We start from the raw sequence: 18,313 nt of genomic DNA on the forward strand, positions 1-18,313 counted from the left end.
TAAACAGCTGTGCTATACATTTAAAAAATGTCTCAATTTTATAGTAGGATATAAAATAATTGCTATTTTTATCTTGTTTTTCATGAATGTATTTTACAACAATACAAAGAGCAATGTGTAAAGTTTTACCAGATTTAGTGTTACACTTATTGTCTCTAATTTGTTCTCCACTAAACATTTTTTTCACAAAATGTTCAGATTTTATACAATTAATTGTGCACTTGTGATTTTTCTAGACTAAATTTTATTGCTGAATTATCCACTAATCTAGTTTATAATAGCATTTATGTCAGATTATGATCATATATTTTTTGTTGGTGTTTTTCTTTTTTTTCAGTTCTTATCAGTTTAACACAGAGTAATAGAAATTCTACTTGATTAAAAAAAAACTGCGCTGGTATCGGTACGGATCGGTATCGGCCGATACTCAGAATTTTTGGTATCGGATCGGATCGGTTCTGAAAAAATGGTATCGTTGCATCCCTAGATGAATGTGAACGTACCTGTTGAGGAGAGTTGATCTGAGCAGATTCATCATCCATCTGAGTCTCTGACTGGAGAGAAGGATCAGAAGCACTCGCTGCACTGGTTTTAATGGCAACGCTGGTTATCTGTAAGAGACAACATTCATAATGACAAGATATTAGAACATGGAAACACAAGAGATAAATCTGAAGCAGATACCACATGATTTCAGAATAAAAAAAAAAAAAAAAATACAAAAACATTTACAATTAAAACATGTCTTCATTTTACATAGTTAATCTTTAGTTTATTTTTGTGATTACATTTCACCCATAAGTTGCAATAAGGCCATTGCATGCCACACATAACTTGCAGAAAGAAAAGTGGCCTAAGACTGTACCACCTCACTCTTTAAATGTATAAATTTTAGGGGTGGGGTAGAAACACTGACCTAAAACGTAACTTAACTTATCATTTATAGACATGATTAGATTCATAGATTTCTAATAGATTCAAATTATAATCTATTCAACCAACAACTTGCTTAACATGTTGCAACAATGATATATTCTGTACACAGTGTGCTTTGCAACATACTTGTGTTCTCCAAGGGTAGTCTTCTCCTCCATAATCATAGGCAATTTCTTCTCCTTCTTTAATGTCATCCAGGGCAAACAGACAAAGGTGAGGCTTTCCATTGACGTCAGTTTTCTTCATCTTACAATTTGGATATTTGTGGTCATCAATAACGATCCGCCGAAACGATCCATCTTCTCTTGAGGCATCAATACTTAAATATGAAAGCATGAGAAAAGGATGAATACAAGTATTACAATATACCACCCCAAATCAGTGTCTTTTTTTACTATAGTTTAGCACAGGGTTTCTCAAACTCAGTCCTGGAGGGCCACTGTCCTGCACAGTTTAGCTCCAAAACTGATCAAACACACCTAGCTGTGAGTTTCTAGTGATCCTGAAGACATTGATTAGTTTGCTCAGGTGTGTTTGATCAGGGTTGGAGCTAAACTGTGCAGGACAGTGGCCCTGCAGGACTGAGTTTGAGAGACCCTGGTTTAGCATAAGGAATATGGTGCAACTTGACTTCTTACCACCATGTTTTCCCTCGCCAAATGAAATCAAACATAAATGCAGCACAGGATGCGTGGTAACATGTTCTTCTTCTCTGCAGCTCTGCATCATTTATCATATCTCCCCTGTACTCAAAATCACCTTTGCAAAAGGCACCCTTTGCGAATAGACCACGTCCTGCAAAATACAGAATTTTTTTTTTTTCACCAAAAATAAAATCTTATAGATAAAGGATGCCAAATACACAAAAAGACATCAATAGTTGGCAGCAGTATGGTTAGGACATGCATATGATGGTAAATATTAAATGATAAATCACACCACCTTACCTTTCACTGGATTGATATACTTCACATCTAATTTGAATGTTTTGTCAGTCTTCGAAACAACATGATGCATGGCATCCTTAAGGGGGCTGATTCGTGGTGGCATTTCAAACTGAGAGAAAAAAAATTGTAATAAATAATAGTGTGAAAATGGGGAGACATGCAGAATTAAACTAGCATGTTCAATAAGTAGATAAGAATGTTATTGTAATGTAACACTGCATTACAATGATATCGTATGTATCAATGTAAGACAAGAAATCAGAACTCAAGGATATCACATTTATTGACTAACTTACTAGCCTTGAGGGCATAAACTCAACATTTTCACTTAGGCTCTAATCTCTCACAAAACCAACATCTATATAATCCCAGGTAGCCTTGACAATTAACTACTTATTTGGCTCTTAACCTAACTACTCTTTTGAACGATCTCGCCATACAAACCCCAGTTTATTTTAAGTTACTGTCATAATTAAAACAAAGTTTATTCATTTAAAGCTACTTACCATTTCAGTGTTTTTATTTTTGCCTAACGTTACTTAATTGCTCTGTTAACGATATCAATACTAAAAGTCAAACACAAGTGTGATATTCCTCCCCCTCACCCTGTCCTGACAAGTAATAAAACATAACATTACCTTTAATTTAAAGTAGAAAATAATCTACTGTCCAGCACGCGAACTAGACAGAAACAGACTTAATAACCCAATTCCTTCATTAGCAATCAATCAGACTAAACACCTGACGACACTTTTCAGTTGAAATGAAGTACTTAACATTACATTGTATGATTTTGTGATCGCTTATTGGAAAAACACAAAAACACGTCAGGCCACACTTAGCCTCAACAATTAGCACTAACTAGCTAGCAGCTAACGTTAGCCCGCTGCCTAATCTAATTAACCTAACTGGTTTCATACATATGTGCTTAACGTACCTTGAGCTTCACTTTTATCCTCTGCAGAAGTTTAGATCCTTAGTTGGCATCTCCAGTAAATAATCTTCTTCTTTGTCTTCCGTGTACAGTATCATATTTTCAAGTTGTTGTTGAATTCCTTCCTTATGAGGACCCGGAAGTGGGCGGTACTCAACCATAATTGGAAAATGTGTGTGTGGAGAAGTGAGTGCATTACCAGCCAAAAATGTTTGGGGGCGCAGCTGAGCACACACTTCACACACTCACACTACCTCATAATCGTGTGTTATGGGCCAATGCTGAAACTCCGCCCAGCACCTTCAGAATAGTTCCTCTATTCAATTCAATGGGTCATCCTTATGGGGACCTGATTTTTGGTCCCCACAACGCAAGAGGTCCCCATTACGTGACTGTGTAAACAGATTCTTGTCCCCACAACGTGATAAATACCAACTCACACACACACAGAGAGAGAGAGAGAGAGAGAGAGAGAGAGAGAGAGAGAGAGAGAGAGAGAGAGAGAGAGAGAGAGAGAGAGAGAGAGAGAGAGAGAGAGAGAGACTGGACTCTGGTCTCTGATTAAAATCATTTATACTCAACACATTCGTATTTAGTGTTTCCTGCCCTTTAAGCTCATTAATGTCTTCATTAATTATGCAATTCCTGAGTTCTGCAACAATTCCAGCCGAACCATTAACTAAAGCTACACTCAAAAAGTCAATGTTCGAAATCTAGGACAACAGCATTTTCTAACGTGTCGAAATACATGCAATAGTAGACTAGTCTAGTACAATAGATTACTGTCTGTTTGGCAGGGGTGTGAAGTAACGAATTACAAATACTCACGTTACTGTAAGTAAATAGTAGTTTAAAAATTGTGTAATTTTACTTTTACTTGAGTATATTTTAAGTGATGTATTGGTACTTTTACTCTCTTTACTCTGGTTTTAATTTTATTTTTATCCATCAACGTGATTGGATCGAGTAGTCGGTCTTGTGACTGTCATCAAATCAAATTCTGCATAGAAAACTATATAGCCTACCTGCTGTTACTCGTGGCTGCTGTGGAAGTGCATTCTTCAAGCATCAGTTCAATCGAGATATCAGCGTCTTTCTCTAATATGACAAGGTACATTTCACATTTCAGCTTACTATGATATTTATATAAGCTGGCCTATATACAGGGCCTAACATTTTGTGTGAGGTTTGGGTGTTGTTAACTCCCTCAACTGACGAGTTCATAATGCGGTAAATTCCCGCTCCCATTTACTTCACTTATAGAGACACGTGCGATTCAGTAGCCTATGCAGTGCACCTTATGAACCAGGGCCCGGTTCCCCGATAACGCTCACTCTTAGCGCGCTAAGAAGACTCGAAAGATATATCTTACCAAAGTTGTTTATGTTCCTAAGTGTGTTCCCCGAACCATACCTTAGGAAGCTGCTTAAGATATACCTTCTTACGTGCGACGTTACCGGTTGCTGTCCGTGGCGATGGTGCTAAATTGGTTGATATCGATGGCTCGAGAATCAATTATTCTCTCGTGCAGGGGCTGTTTCACTGCATTATGTGAGAAAGCGGTGTTCTTTATAAAAGAAGCACTTCAGAAATAGTTGAAATTGCATTTATTAGGACTCATGGGATATTATAAAAAATAATCCAAACTATAATAGCCTATAATAGCCTAGCCTACATATTTTTAAATTGTATCATATATTGCTGCCATAATAACCATTTCAAATTTGTACGTGCTTTCTTCTCTTTCCCTTTTTTGTTCGCTGAGGTGGAGCTGCGATGAAATATTGTTCTTGGAAATACTTTCCAGCATTTCAGTAATAAAAGTGTAGGCCTACATCTCGGTGCTCGGCAGTGATCAAAAAGGGTTTAAACAGTGGATTTTGAATCTCTTCTTGTAAACTCAGAGATGTAGATTCAGACGGCAATTAAATTACCACACGACCTGTTTGTCAAAAAACAGTAGGTACTAATTTGGCCAGGGATTTTTACGCGGGTTGGGTGAAAAAAAACACTGATATTATGGATTCGGACGGCACTAAAATCACCGACTCACCCCTATAAATGTTTAAAATACCATACAAGCCCATGAGAAACAATATTAGCGTCCGAATAGGACTTAACTGACAGTAGCCTATGCTTTCACTGGCCTTTAAAAGCCCTTTTTAATTCAATTAATAATATTGTATAATAATATAATTAGGGCCCGAGCACCGATGGTGTGAGGACCCTCTTGGAATTGCTCTGTTTATTATTATTATTATTATTAGGGCCCAAGCCCTGAAAGGGCGAAGGCCCTATTGTTTCCGGTAGGATTATTTATTATTAGGACCCAAGCCCTGAAAGGGCGAAGGCCCTATTGTTTTCGGTAGGATTATTTATAATTATTATTATTATTATTTTGTCAACCTTTCGGGCACTTTTGGGGCCCTTAACGTGCTCGAAAACTCTTGAAACTTTGCACACGGGTCAGAACCCGCGGCCATCAGGGCCGGGCTGAAGCTGGTACCCGGGCGTGGCAGGGGTGCTCGACAGTGCCCCCTGGAACGGGATCCGAACACGTGTCCATAAATCAAACACGCTTGCATGTAATAAAATGAAACTCGGTACACATATAGATCTCATCGGGCCGAACAACTTTCGTGCTCTAAGTTTTACGCCAGTCAAACTTGAAGTCGGCTATTTAGGGTTGTTTGGAAACGCATGCTGTGGAATTTAATGTACTCCTCCTAGAGAATTCATCCATTCGCCTCCAAACTCGGTCAGCGTGAAGTCAAGGCATTGAGGATGCTAAATTGCGGACGGATTTTTAATATCTCGAACGGTTTGGCCGTGGCGAGGAAACGAATTGATGGCGAATAATGGAAACAGGAAGTGTGTTATAACTTCTGCATACATTAACTGATCTTGATTCAACTTCAGCAGTGTGTTCGTTGTAAGAGGCCGATCACATGGATGTGACTATTGTGAGTCAAAGTTATAGCGCCATCAACTGGCAGCAGGAAGTGTGTCCCTTTCAAAATGCTTTAAAATCACCCTCTTATTTTTACCCAATTTGCTTCAAACTTTTTGTGTTTAATGTAAACACACGGCAGATGTAGACCTGTGAAAGGATTTTTGATATCTTTAATAATGTTGCCATGGCAACGCTTCAAACTTTAATATTTTTTTTTTTATGCTTTTGAGACTCTTAACATACTTGAAATTGCATGAAACTCGACAGACACATCACATTTATAAGCCCGTAGACATGTGCAAAGTTTCAGAAACGGGCGTGGTGAGGGGCTCAGTAGCGCCACCTTTAGTCATAAGTGGGGGGGTTAGTTTTATCAACAGCAACAAAACTTGGTATGTGTATTGTTCTCATCAAGACGGACAACTTTCTAATTTACATTAACCATCTCCGACCAACAGGAAGAGAGATATTTTGGTTTGAATGTGGATTTTCTGAAGAATTTTCTCTCCCTCTCTCTGTGTCTATGTGTGTGTGAGGGGAGGGGGGGAGGGATTTGACTATTGCTTTTATATTGTTAATCAATGTTTCAGGGGCTTTTGGGGTCCTTAACGTGCTCAAAAACTCTTGAAACTTTGCACACAGGTCAGAACCCACGGCCATCAGGGCCGGGCTGAAGCTGGTACCCGGGCGTGGCTGGGGGGCTCAACAGCGCCCCCTTGAACGGGGTTCTAAAACTTGGTCCATATATCAAACACGCTTGCATGAATTAATATGAAACTCGGTACACATATAGATCTCATCGTGCCGAACAACTTTCCCCTGGTCAAGTTTTACGCCAGCCCAACAGGAAGTCGGCTATTATGGGTTGTTTGGAAAACACTTGCTGTGGAATGTGAAATACTCCTCCTAGAAAATTCACCGTGTCCCCTCCAAACTCGGTGTGCATGTAGTCAAGACTTTGAGGATTCTAAATTGCGGACGGATTTTTGATATCTCGAACGGTTTGGCCGTGGCGTGGAAACGCATTTATGGCGAGAAAAGAGAAACACGAAGTGGTATAACTTCTGCATACATTAACTGATCTTGATGAAACTTCAGCAGTGTGTTGGTGGTAAGAGGCCGGTCAGATGGATGTAACTATTGTGAGTCAAAGTTATAGCGCCACCAACTGGTAGCAGGAAGTGTGTCACTTTCAAAATGTTTTTGACAAAAGTGGGGGTTTACCCACAATTATAAAAATCAGTAAGTATATTGGTCTCATTGAGTCGGACAACTTTCTAATTTACAATCATTAGCTCTGACCAAGAGGAAGTCAGATATTTTGGTTTGAATGTGGATTTATTTGCAAATTCAGCCTCTGCATTTTTACCCACTCCTGCTAAGTGGTTTATTTTATTCACACCAAACTTTTTCAACATGATGAAAATACATTAAAGATGCTAAATTGTGAACGGATATTAAATATCTCAAACGGTTTTGCTATGGCGAGGGATTAAAGTAATGTCAAAAAAGGAATCAGAAAACGTCTCAGATCTTCTAAAAATTTAATTATACACTATTTATTTTTATATAAAATTATACAAATATCAGATCTAAACCCAGTTTTGGGTTTATTCAGTTTTTTTTTTTAATTCAAGAATTATGTACAAGTTTAAAAACAGCCAGAATGAGCTATTTAGTAAAAAGAAAAAAGTCATACATAGGGCTATACTGCCCTCTTGTGTTCAAAATCAGGTAGGCCCATTGTATATTGTATTTATATATAAATATATTAGCGATGTGACTGAGAATTTTTTCCCACTGGTTAATCGATGTGTGACAGCGCGGTGGGGGCTTTTAAATCGCTACCTTAAAAGCGAAAGTGAAATATGGACGTCCAGTAGGAATGAACTAAAAAACATTCACTCTGTTCTGCTCGTTCCTCGCTGTAGACACATATTGCCCATGCAGGAGTGAGCATTTTAGTTTCATTTTAAAAATGGCGCCATTTCGGGGGTGGGATTGCTTGAATGTTTTTTTACAAAAGCACAATGTTGTGTTTTATTGTGAGTGTACATAAATATAAGTAAACACATTGCAATTTAAATGATGTCCTGTATGAATAAAATTACGGAGTAGCCTATATTTTTATGTTTCCACTGTTCGATCGCGCCCGCGCCACACACACACACACACACACACAAACACAACAACAACATATTGTGCATTCCAGCATTGCAATCTTGACATCGCAGCCTGTTCATTATAGCCTTAATAAAATATACTAATAAAATAGTCAACCTAACATATAAAAATTACACTGCTCTGTTTAAATAGACAGTAGTACAATTCATACTATTCACAGAAATCACTGCTCAACTGTGATGTTTCCAAGCACATTTTTGCGCATGTGAAGAGCATGTGAAGTTTTCCCTTCAATATTGGAACGTGAGTGAAGTACAAAGCCTATAATAAACAATAGTTTAGCATCCAAAAAAAAAAAAAAAAAAAAAAAAAAATATATATATATATATATATATATATATATATATATATATATATATATATATATAAAAACATTAAGGGACAAGACAGAGAATATTACTTGTCTGATATATATATAAATATATATATATATATATATATATATTTTTTTTTTTTTTTGTTACATATATATATATATATATATATATATATATATATATATATATATATATATATATTGTTGCATTATATATATATATATATATATATATATATATATATATATATATATATATATATATATATATATAAATATAGCTGCAAGCAGCGATGGAGGGCCCAAGCCAGTGACACCGCCACCCCGGTGCCTTTAGTGTAACTAAAGGCACCAGGGTGGCGGTGCCACCGGCTTGGGCCCGCAATCGCTGCTCGCAGCTATATTTATTAGGGCCCAAGCCCTGAAAGGGCGAAGGCCCTATTGTTTTCGGTAGGATTATTTATTATTAGGGCCCAAGCCCTGAAAGGGCGAAGGCCCTATTGTTTTCGTAAGGATTATTTTTTTTCTTTTTCTTTTTCTTTTTCTTCATTATTTTTTTTTTTGCCTTTTTGCCACTTTTGGGGCCCTTAACATGCTCAAAAACTCTTGAAACTTTGCACACAGGTCAGAACCCGCGGCCATCAGGGCCGGACTGAAGCTGGTATCCGGGCGTGGCAGGGGGGCTCGACAGCGCCCCCTGGAATGGGGTCAGAAATCTTGGTCCATATATCAAACATGCTTGCATGTAATAATATGAAACTCAGTACACATATAGATCTCATCGGGCCGCACAACTTTCGTGCTCTAAGTTTTACAAAAGCCCAACAGGAAGTCGGTTATTATACGTTGTTTGGAAAACGCATACAATGGAATGTGAAATACTCCTCCTAGGGAATTCATCCGATCGCCGCCAAACTCGTTGTGAATGAAGTCAAGACATTGAGGATGAATTCTTGCGAACGGATTTTTGATATCTCGAACGGTTAGGCCGTGGCGAGGAAACGAATTTATGGCGAATAATGGGACACAGGAAGTGTGTTATAACTTCGGCATACATTATCTGATCTTGCTGAAACTTCAGCAGTGTATTCGTTGTAAGAGGCCGATCACATGGATGTGACCTTTGTGAGTCAAAGTTATAGCGCCACCAACTGGCAGCAGGAAGTGTGTCACTTTCAAAATGCTTTGAAATCACTTTCTTATTTTTACCCGATTTGCTTAAAACTTTATGTGTATAATGTAAACGCACGGCAGATGTAGACCTGTGAAAGGATTATTGATATCTTAGATACTGTTGCCGTGGCAACGCATCAAACTTTAATATTCTTTTCGGATGCTTTTGAGACTCTTCACATGCTTGAAAATGCATGAAACTCGACAGACACATCACATTTATTATACAGTAGACATGTGCAAAGTTTTAGAAACGGGCGTGGTGGAATGGCTCAGTAGCGCCACCTTTAGTCAAAAATGGGGGCTTAGTTTTTCCTAGAATCACAAAAATCGGTATGTATATTGTTCTCATCGAGCCGGACAACTTTCTAATTTAGAGTTATTAGCTCCGACCAAAAGGAAGTCAGATATTTTGGTTTGAATGTGATTTATTGGAGAATTCTCTCTCTCTCTCTCTCTGTATCTGTGTCTCTGTGTGTGTGTGGGGGGTGTGGGGGATTTGTCTGTTAGGAGAAAGTTGCTTTTATAATTGTTTTTCAGGGTCTTTTGGGGCCCTTAACGTGCTCGAAAACTCTTGAAACTTTGCACACAGGTCAGAACCTGCGGCCATCAGGGCCGGGCTGAAGCTGGTACCTGGGCGTGGCAGGGGGGTTCGACAGCGCCCCCTTGAATGGGGTCTGAAAACTTGGTCCATATATCAAACACGCTTGCCTGAATTAATATGAAACTCGGTACACATATAGATCTCATCAGGCCGAACAACTTCCGCACTCTAAGTTATTAGCTCCGCCCAACAGGAAGTCGGCTATTATGGGTTGTTTGAAAAACGCATGCTGTGGAATTTGATGTACTCCTCCTACAGAATTCATCCAATCACCTCCAAACTCGGTGTGCATGAAGTCAAGACATTGAGGATGCTAAATTGAGGACGGATTTTTGATATCTCAAACGGTTTGGCCGTGGCGAGGACACGAATTTATGGCGAGAAAAGAGAAACACGAAGTGGTATAACTTCTGCACACATTAACTGATCTTGATGAAACTTCAGCAGTGTGTTCGTGGTAAGAGCCTGATCAGATGGATGTAACTATTGTGAGTCAAAGTTATAGCGCCACCAACTGGCAGCAGGAAGTGTGTCACTTTCAAAATGTTTTTGACAAAAGTGGGGGGGTTACTTTTACCAACAGTTACAAAAATCAGTACCTATATTGTTCTCATCAAGCCGGACAACTTTCTAATTTACAGTCATTAGCTCCGACCAACAGGAAGTCAGATATTTAGGTCTGAATGTTGATTTTTTGGATATTTCAGACTCTGAGTTTTTACCTACTCCTCCTAAGGAACACGAGTAAAGTACAAATCCTATAATAAAGAATAGTTTAGCATCCAAATACATCGCAAATGTTGAAACATTTTGATTTTAATGAGAGGATTACATGAGCGCAACACTGCTGACCTTCATTTTTATTTTTACATTAAATTTAAAGGATTTGTTGTGGAATATTTTGAGTGTATCATAAAATCAGAATAAGGTAAGTAAAGTAATATTTTCTGTCTTTTATATATACTGTGTATATATATATATATATATATATATATATATATATATATATATATATATATATATATATATATATATACATATATATATAAATATAGCTGCGAGCAGCGATGAAGGGCCAAAGCCGGCGGCACCGCCACCCCAGTGCCTTTAAGTAACTAAAGGCACTGGGGTTGCGGTGCCACCGGCTTGGGCCCGTAATCGCTGCTCGCAGCTATATTTATATATATATGTATATATATATATACATATATATATATAAATATAGCTGCGAGCAGCGATGAAGGGCCAAAGCCGGCGGCACCGCCACCCCAGTGCCTTTAAGTAACTAAAGGCACTGGGGTTGCGGTGCCACCGGCTTGGGCCCGTAATCGCTGCTCGCAGCTATATTTATTATTATTCTTATTTTTCTGTCAACCTTTCGGGCACTTTTGAGACCCTTAACGTGCTCGAAAACTCTTGAAACTTTGCACACGGGTCAGAACCCGCGGCCATCAGGGCCGGGCTGAAGCTGGTACCCGGGCGTGGCAGGGGGGCTTGACAGCGCCCCCTTGAACGGGGTCCGAAAACTTGGTCCATAAATCAGACACGCTTGCATGTAATAATATGAAACTCGGTACATATATAGATCTCATCGGGCCGAACAACTTTCGTACTTTTACTTTTTACGCCAGCCCAACAGGAAGTCGGCTATTATGGGTTGTTTTGAAACGCATGCTGTGGAATTTAATGTACTCCTCCTAGAGAATTCATCCAATCGCCTCCAAACTCGGTCAGCATGAAGTCAAGACATTGAGGATGCTAAATTGCGGACGGATTTTGATATCTCGAACGGTTTGGCCGTGGCAAGGAAACGAATTTATGGCGAATAAGGGACACAGGAAGTGTGTTATAACTTCAGTATACATTATCTGATCTTGATGAAACTTCAGCAGTGTGTTCGTTGTAAGAGGCCGAACACAAGGATGTGACTATTGTGAGTCAAAGTTATAGCGCCACCAACTGGCAGCAGGAAGTGTGTCACTTTCAAAATGCTTTGAAATCACTCTCTTATTTTTACCCGATTTGCTTCAAACTTTATGTGTATAATGTAGACACACGGCAGATGTAGACCTGTGAAAGGATTGTTGATATCTTAGATACTGTTGCCATGGCAACACATCAAACTTTAATATTCTTTTTTGATGCTTTTGAGACTCTTAACATACTTGAAATTGCATGAAACTCGACAGACACATCACACTTATTATCCAGTAGACATGGGCAAAGTTTCAGAAACGGGCGTGGTAAGGGACACAGGAAGTGTGTTATAACTTCAGTATACATTATCTGATCTTGATGAAACTTCAGCAGTGTGTTCGTTGTAAGAGGCCGAACACAAGGATGTGACTATTGTGAGTCAAAGTTATAGCGCCACCAACTGGCAGCAGGAAGTGTGTCACTTTCAAAATGCTTTGAAATCACTCTCTTATTTTTACCCGATTTGCTTCAAACTTTATGTGTATAATGTAGACACACGGCAGATGTAGACCTGTGAAAGGATTGTTGATATCTTAGATACTGTTGCCATGGCAACACATCAAACTTTAATATTCTTTTTTGATGCTTTTGAGACTCTTAACATACTTGAAATTGCATGAAACTCGACAGACACATCACACTTATTATCCAGTAGACATGGGCAAAGTTTCAGAAACGGGCGTGGTGAGGGGCTCAGTAGCGCCACCTTTAGTCAAAAATGGGGGCTTAGTTTTACCTAGAATCACAAAACTTGGTATGTATATTGTTCTTATCGAGCCGGACAACTTTCTAATTTACACTTATTAGCTCAAAGCAACAGAAAGTCAGATATTTTGGTTTGAATGTGATTTTCTGGAGAATTTTCTCTGTCTCTGAGTGTGTGAGGGGTGGGGGTGATTTGTCAGTTGAGTGAGATTTACTTTTTCATTTGTTTTTCAAGGTTTCTGGGGCTTTTGGGTCCCTAAACGTGCTCGTAAACTCTTGAAACTTTGCACACAGGTCAGAACCCGCGGCCATCAGGGCGGGGCTGAATCTGGTAGCCGGGCGTGGCAGGGGGGCTCAACAGCGCCCCCTTGAACGGGGTTCTAAAACTTGGTCCATATATCAAACACGCTTGCATGAATTAATTTGAAACTCGGTACACATATAGATCTCATCGGGCCGAACAACTTTCGTGCTCTAAGTTTTACGCCAGCCCAACAGGAAGTCGGCTATTTAGGGTTGTTTGGAAACGCTTGCTGTGGAATTTAATGTACTCCTCCTAGGAAATACATCGATTCGCCTCCAAACTCGGTCAGCGTGAAGTCAAGACATTGAGGATGCTAAATTGCGGACGGATTTTTGATATCTCGAACGGTTTGGCTGTGGCGAGGAAACGAATTAATGGCGAGAAAAGAGAAACACGAAGTGTTATAACTAATGCATACATTAACTGATCTTGATGAAACTTCAGCAGTTTGTTCATGGTAAGAGGCCGATCAGATGGATGTAACTATTGTGTGTCAAAGTTAAAGCGCCACCAACTGGCAGCAGGAAATGTGTCACTTTCAAAATGCTTTTGACAAAAGTGGGGGGGGTCGTTTTACCTACAGTAGCACAACTCAGTACGTATGTTGATCTCATCGACCCGGACAACTTTCTAATTTAAAGTCATTAGCTCCGACCATCAGGAAGTCAGATATTTTGGTTTGAATGTGGATTTTTTGCTAAATCAGCCTCCAAAAGGCACTAAAAGCCTCAAATCTTCTAAAAATGTAATTTTATACCATTTATTTCTATATAAAAGTATACAAATATCACAACTAAACCCATTTTATTCTGTTTTTAAAAATTATTTTATTCTAATTTTATTCAAAATTTTAAAACAGTAAAGTAAAAAAAAAATTCAAGTCATACATAGGGCTATACTGCCCTCTTGTGTCCAAAAGGACATCAAAATAATATATAAAACTTTTTACCAGCTAGGCCAATAATGTATTTAAATATACATTTATTAGGTATGTGTCTGAGGATATTTTCCCACCGGTTAATCGACGTGTGTGACACGAGCGGGTGCTTTTAAATCGCTAATATAAAAGTGAAAGAAAAATACGGACGTCCGCACGGACATTTATAATGGTGCACACACAAATCACACACACGTTGGAAAGAATTATGCTTTTAAACAACACTAAACCGCCATTAGATGTCGCCAAGTGACCGTCTTAATGAGCGAGTCATTGATTCATTCGTTCAAACGATTCGTAATCCATAAACATATACAGATCCATAAACATGGATCCATAAACATCCAATCCATAAACAAAAACAGATGTTTATGGATTGATCATTCAATCTTTGAGTCAACCAATTCGTTCAAAATGCTGAATCATTCAGTTATGAGAAAACACGTTCCTGTGAGATGCGTTCTTCTGTGATCTTTGTTTAACTATTTTCGCTGCTGAAACAGAACAAAAACAGTCAATATTGTATCTAAAATGTAAATGACTTCATTTTAACTGTTAATATCCTGTTATATGAAATCAATGTCACAGTTTCAATTGTGATTGTATTCAGGAAAAGTTAGGTACGGAGAGCGAGCGATTTCAACGAAATCAGAACTAAACCCATTTTATTCTTTTATTATTATTATTATTATTCAATTTAAGAATTATGTTTGAGTTTAAAAAAAGCCAGAATGTTTTAGTCCAAAAAATAAATAAATCATGCCATGGATTGCTTGAAATTAATTTTTTTTATTATATTTATTTTTTCGTTTTGGCTTTGTTTATAGTTTATTTTTTATTTTTTATTCTTGTTCCCTTCTGAATATCATTACATTTAAAGGATTTGTTGTGGAATATTTTGAGTGTATCATAAAATCTGAATATTATCTCGATTTAGTGATCCCCTACTTATTATTTTATTTTTTTCTTTGTTCTAATCAGGTCAGGCAAGTAAAATTATCTGTGTCTTGTCCCTTAAATTTATATATATATATATATATATATATATATATATATATATATATATTAGGGATGCAACGGTACACGGTAAAATCCCGGACCGTTCGGTCAGCCCTGCACGGGACAATCTACCCTCGTGTCCCGCGGTACTTCGGTTTTGCCATTGAGTTCGCGCTGATCCTTTTAGTTTTTGCTTTAGGCGCCGTTCACATATCGCGCCTAAAAACGCGTAGAAAACGCTAGGCGCGCCGCGTTTTCCTTTTTCCAAAGCGCTAGGGCGGTTGCGCTCCGGAGGCGTCTGTCGTTGCTAAAGCAACCATCAGCTGCGCTCTGGTTGGTTCTTGTCACGTGACCTACGGTGCGCTTGCGGCGTTCTGAAAAGTTGAGAATTTTCTGCTGGGGACATCGTTAGTGCCAACCGGTCTCGCCTTGCACCAGACAGTGTTGATAGACTCATCTTTTTGCACAAGAATCTCTCAATAGTGGATGAGTAAATAACATTGCACTTTGTATCCTGAATGCAGTATTTTTTTATTATATTATTTTGCTCTGCTTTTTTTTATTCAAAGCACAAGCTAATTTATGTTTGTTAAAGATAAAAGTGCACTTTTTCTTTCACATTGATCACTTCATATACCAGTTATCAAGGTTTGGAATTGGGATCCACTTGAATATTTTGAGTGTTAATTTATTCCATACATTGATGTTCTTCCTACTGTGACATTCTGTTTATGCTCATAAGAAAAATAAAACATATTTTTGGGATGAAATAGCAGTCTCTTTCTACACAAAACATGTACCGAAACCGAACCGAGACCGTGGCCCAAAAACCGAGGTACGGACCGTACCGTGGGCTATCTGTACCGTTGCACCCCTAATATATATATATATATATATATATATATTAGGGGTGTAACGGTACGTGTATTCGTACCGAACCGTTTCGGTACAGGGCTTTCGGTTCGGTGCACGTGTGTACCGAATGACTGAATGCAATATTTTGTGTGCGGAACATAGGTACATTTTCGTGTTTCCACACGAACATATTAAGTGGCGGAAGTCTCCGCGTTCAGCGCAAATCCCGCCCTGCAGCTGATTCTAATGTTTTTTCCTATTAGACATTCTCTGGTTTTACCCGTGTTTTACCCGTCGTCACTGTAACAATGAAATAGACTGCAGGGCGAAAAAAAGCTTTTCCGCTTCGTGTGCGCCGCCGCACTCTCCGTTCCGTGGCGTGCGCGCGCGCGCGTGTGTGTGTGTGTGTGTCGACGACCCGCTGCGCTCTCTGCTCAATGTTCGAGTCCGTGTTTGCGCTGCGCGTTCTGCTCTGTCGTTAACGGCCCAAACACTCCAATCATGTACCGATCACGCACTGGAAAAGCAAAGTCCGCTCAAATAAGGTGAAATTTCTCAGTAGTAACTTAGACTTCTGTTTGCTGAGCTGGTATAGTCATGCTGGCAACAATGGTAAAATGACCTGCTCTGATCACATGCTCTGGTAATAATAGCTTTGTACTATAGCTTTGGACTATATTTTATTTTGATAATTATTAAAAAAGTGGAAAAAATAAATCTTAAATTGATTATGTTGATTGATTATTGAAAAATAATAATAAATTAATATATTTGTTTAATATTATTTTAATATAGGGCTATTTTCTGTTCCTGCACTGTAATCATAGTTATTTATTTATATTTTTCATTATATTTTATTATGTGATATTGGTTTGAGACTGAGAGTGTTTTATTTAGTGGAGAACTTTGCAGCAGTATTTTATTTCTTATTCTTTTTTTATTTTATATCTATTTTATTATATTTTATTAAAAAGTGTTTAAAAAAGTGTAAACAACTTGTTAAAAAAAGTTTATAGTAATAAACAACCTGCAGTTTAATGTTTGCATTTCTTTCCCTTACTGTACCGAAAATAAACCGAACCGTGACTTTAAAACCGAGGTACGTACCGAACCGTGATTTTTGTGTACCGTTACACCCCTAATATATATATATATATATATATATATATATATATGAATGTATGTATGTGTGTGTGTGTATATATATATATATATATATATATATATATATATGTGTGTGTGTGTGTGTGTGTGTGTATATATATAAATATAAATATAGCTGCGAGCAGCGATGGAGGGCCAAAGCCGGCGGTACCGCCACCCTGGCACCAGGATTGTGGTGCCACCGGCTTGGGCCCGTAATCGCTGCTCGCAGCTATATTTATTATTATTATTATTATTATTATTTTTCTGTCAACCTTTCGGGCACTTTTGGGGCCTTTAACATGCTCGAAAACTCTTGAAATTTTGCACACAGGTCAGAACCTGCGGCCATCAGGGCCGGGCTGAAGCTGGTACCCGGGCGTGGCAGGGGGGCTCAACAGCGCCCCCTTGAACGGGGTCCGAAAACTTGGTCCATAAATCAGACACGCTTGCATGTAATAATATGAAACTCAATACACATATAGATCTCATCGGGCCAAACAACTTTCGTACTTTTACTTTTTACGCCAGCCCAACAGGAAGTCGGCTATTATGGGTTGTTTGGAAATGCATGCTGTGGAATTTAATGTACTCCTCCTAGGGAACTCATCCATTCGCCTCCAAACTCAGTCAGCATGAAGTCAAGACATTGAGGATGCTAAATTGCGGACGGATATTTGATATCTCGAACGGTTTGGCCGTGGCGAGGACACGAATTTATGGCGAATAATGGAAACAGGAAGTGTGTTATAACTTCTGCATACATTAACTGATCTTGATTAAACTTCAGCAGTGTGTTCGTTGTAAGAGGCCGATCACATGGATGTGACTATTGTGAGTCAAAGTTATAGCGCCACCAACTGGCAGCAGGAAGTGTGTCACTTTCAAAATGCTTTGAAATCACCCTCTTATTTTTACCCGATTTGCTTCAAACTTTATGTGTATAATGTAGACACACGGCAGATGTAGACCTGTGAAAGGTTTATTGATATCTTAGATACTGTTGCCGTGGCAACGCATCAAACTTTAATATTCTTTTCAGATGCTTTTGAGACTCTTAACATACTTGAAATTGGATGAAACTCGACAGACACATCACATTTATTATCCAGTAGACATGTGCAAAGTTTCAGAAACGGGCGTGGTGAGGGGCTCAGTAGCGCCACCTTTAGTCAAAAATGGGGGCTTAGTTTTAAGTAGAGTCACAAAAATCGTTATGTATATTGTTCTCATCAAGCCGGACAACTTTCTAATTTATAGTCATAAGCTGTGACCAACAGGAAGTGAGATATTTTGGTTTGAATGTGATTTTTTGGAGAATTCTCTCCCTCTCTCTCTCTGCCTCT

At 38.6% G+C, this 18,313-nt stretch overlaps 2 protein-coding genes across 4 annotated transcripts in view; both read right to left on the reverse strand.

The window, feature by feature from the left end:
* Positions 1–3,247, reverse strand: part of LOC307160110 (uncharacterized protein) — a 34,689-nt gene extending 31,442 nt beyond the window's left edge. For both annotated transcript variants that reach the window (XM_079873962.1, XM_079873963.1), the window contains exons 1-5: positions 2,821–3,247; positions 1,884–1,992; positions 1,575–1,731; positions 1,063–1,255; positions 504–611 (exon numbers count right to left, since the gene is read on the reverse strand). In XM_079873962.1, the coding sequence (XP_079730088.1) occupies positions 504–611; positions 1,063–1,255; positions 1,575–1,731; positions 1,884–1,986 (561 nt within the window). In that variant the 5' untranslated portion in view covers positions 1,987–1,992; positions 2,821–3,247. The remainder of the gene's footprint in view (positions 1–503; positions 612–1,062; positions 1,256–1,574; positions 1,732–1,883; positions 1,993–2,820) is intronic.
* unc13c (unc-13 homolog C (C. elegans)) overlaps positions 1–18,313 on the reverse strand; it is a 558,188-nt gene that overhangs the window by 375,215 nt on the left and 164,660 nt on the right. The gene's annotated exons all lie outside the window — the stretch shown is intronic.

Source organism: Squalius cephalus (genome assembly GCF_949319135.1).
Source record: "Squalius cephalus genome assembly, chromosome: 6".
Classification (NCBI taxonomy): Eukaryota; Metazoa; Chordata; class Actinopteri; order Cypriniformes; family Leuciscidae; genus Squalius; species Squalius cephalus.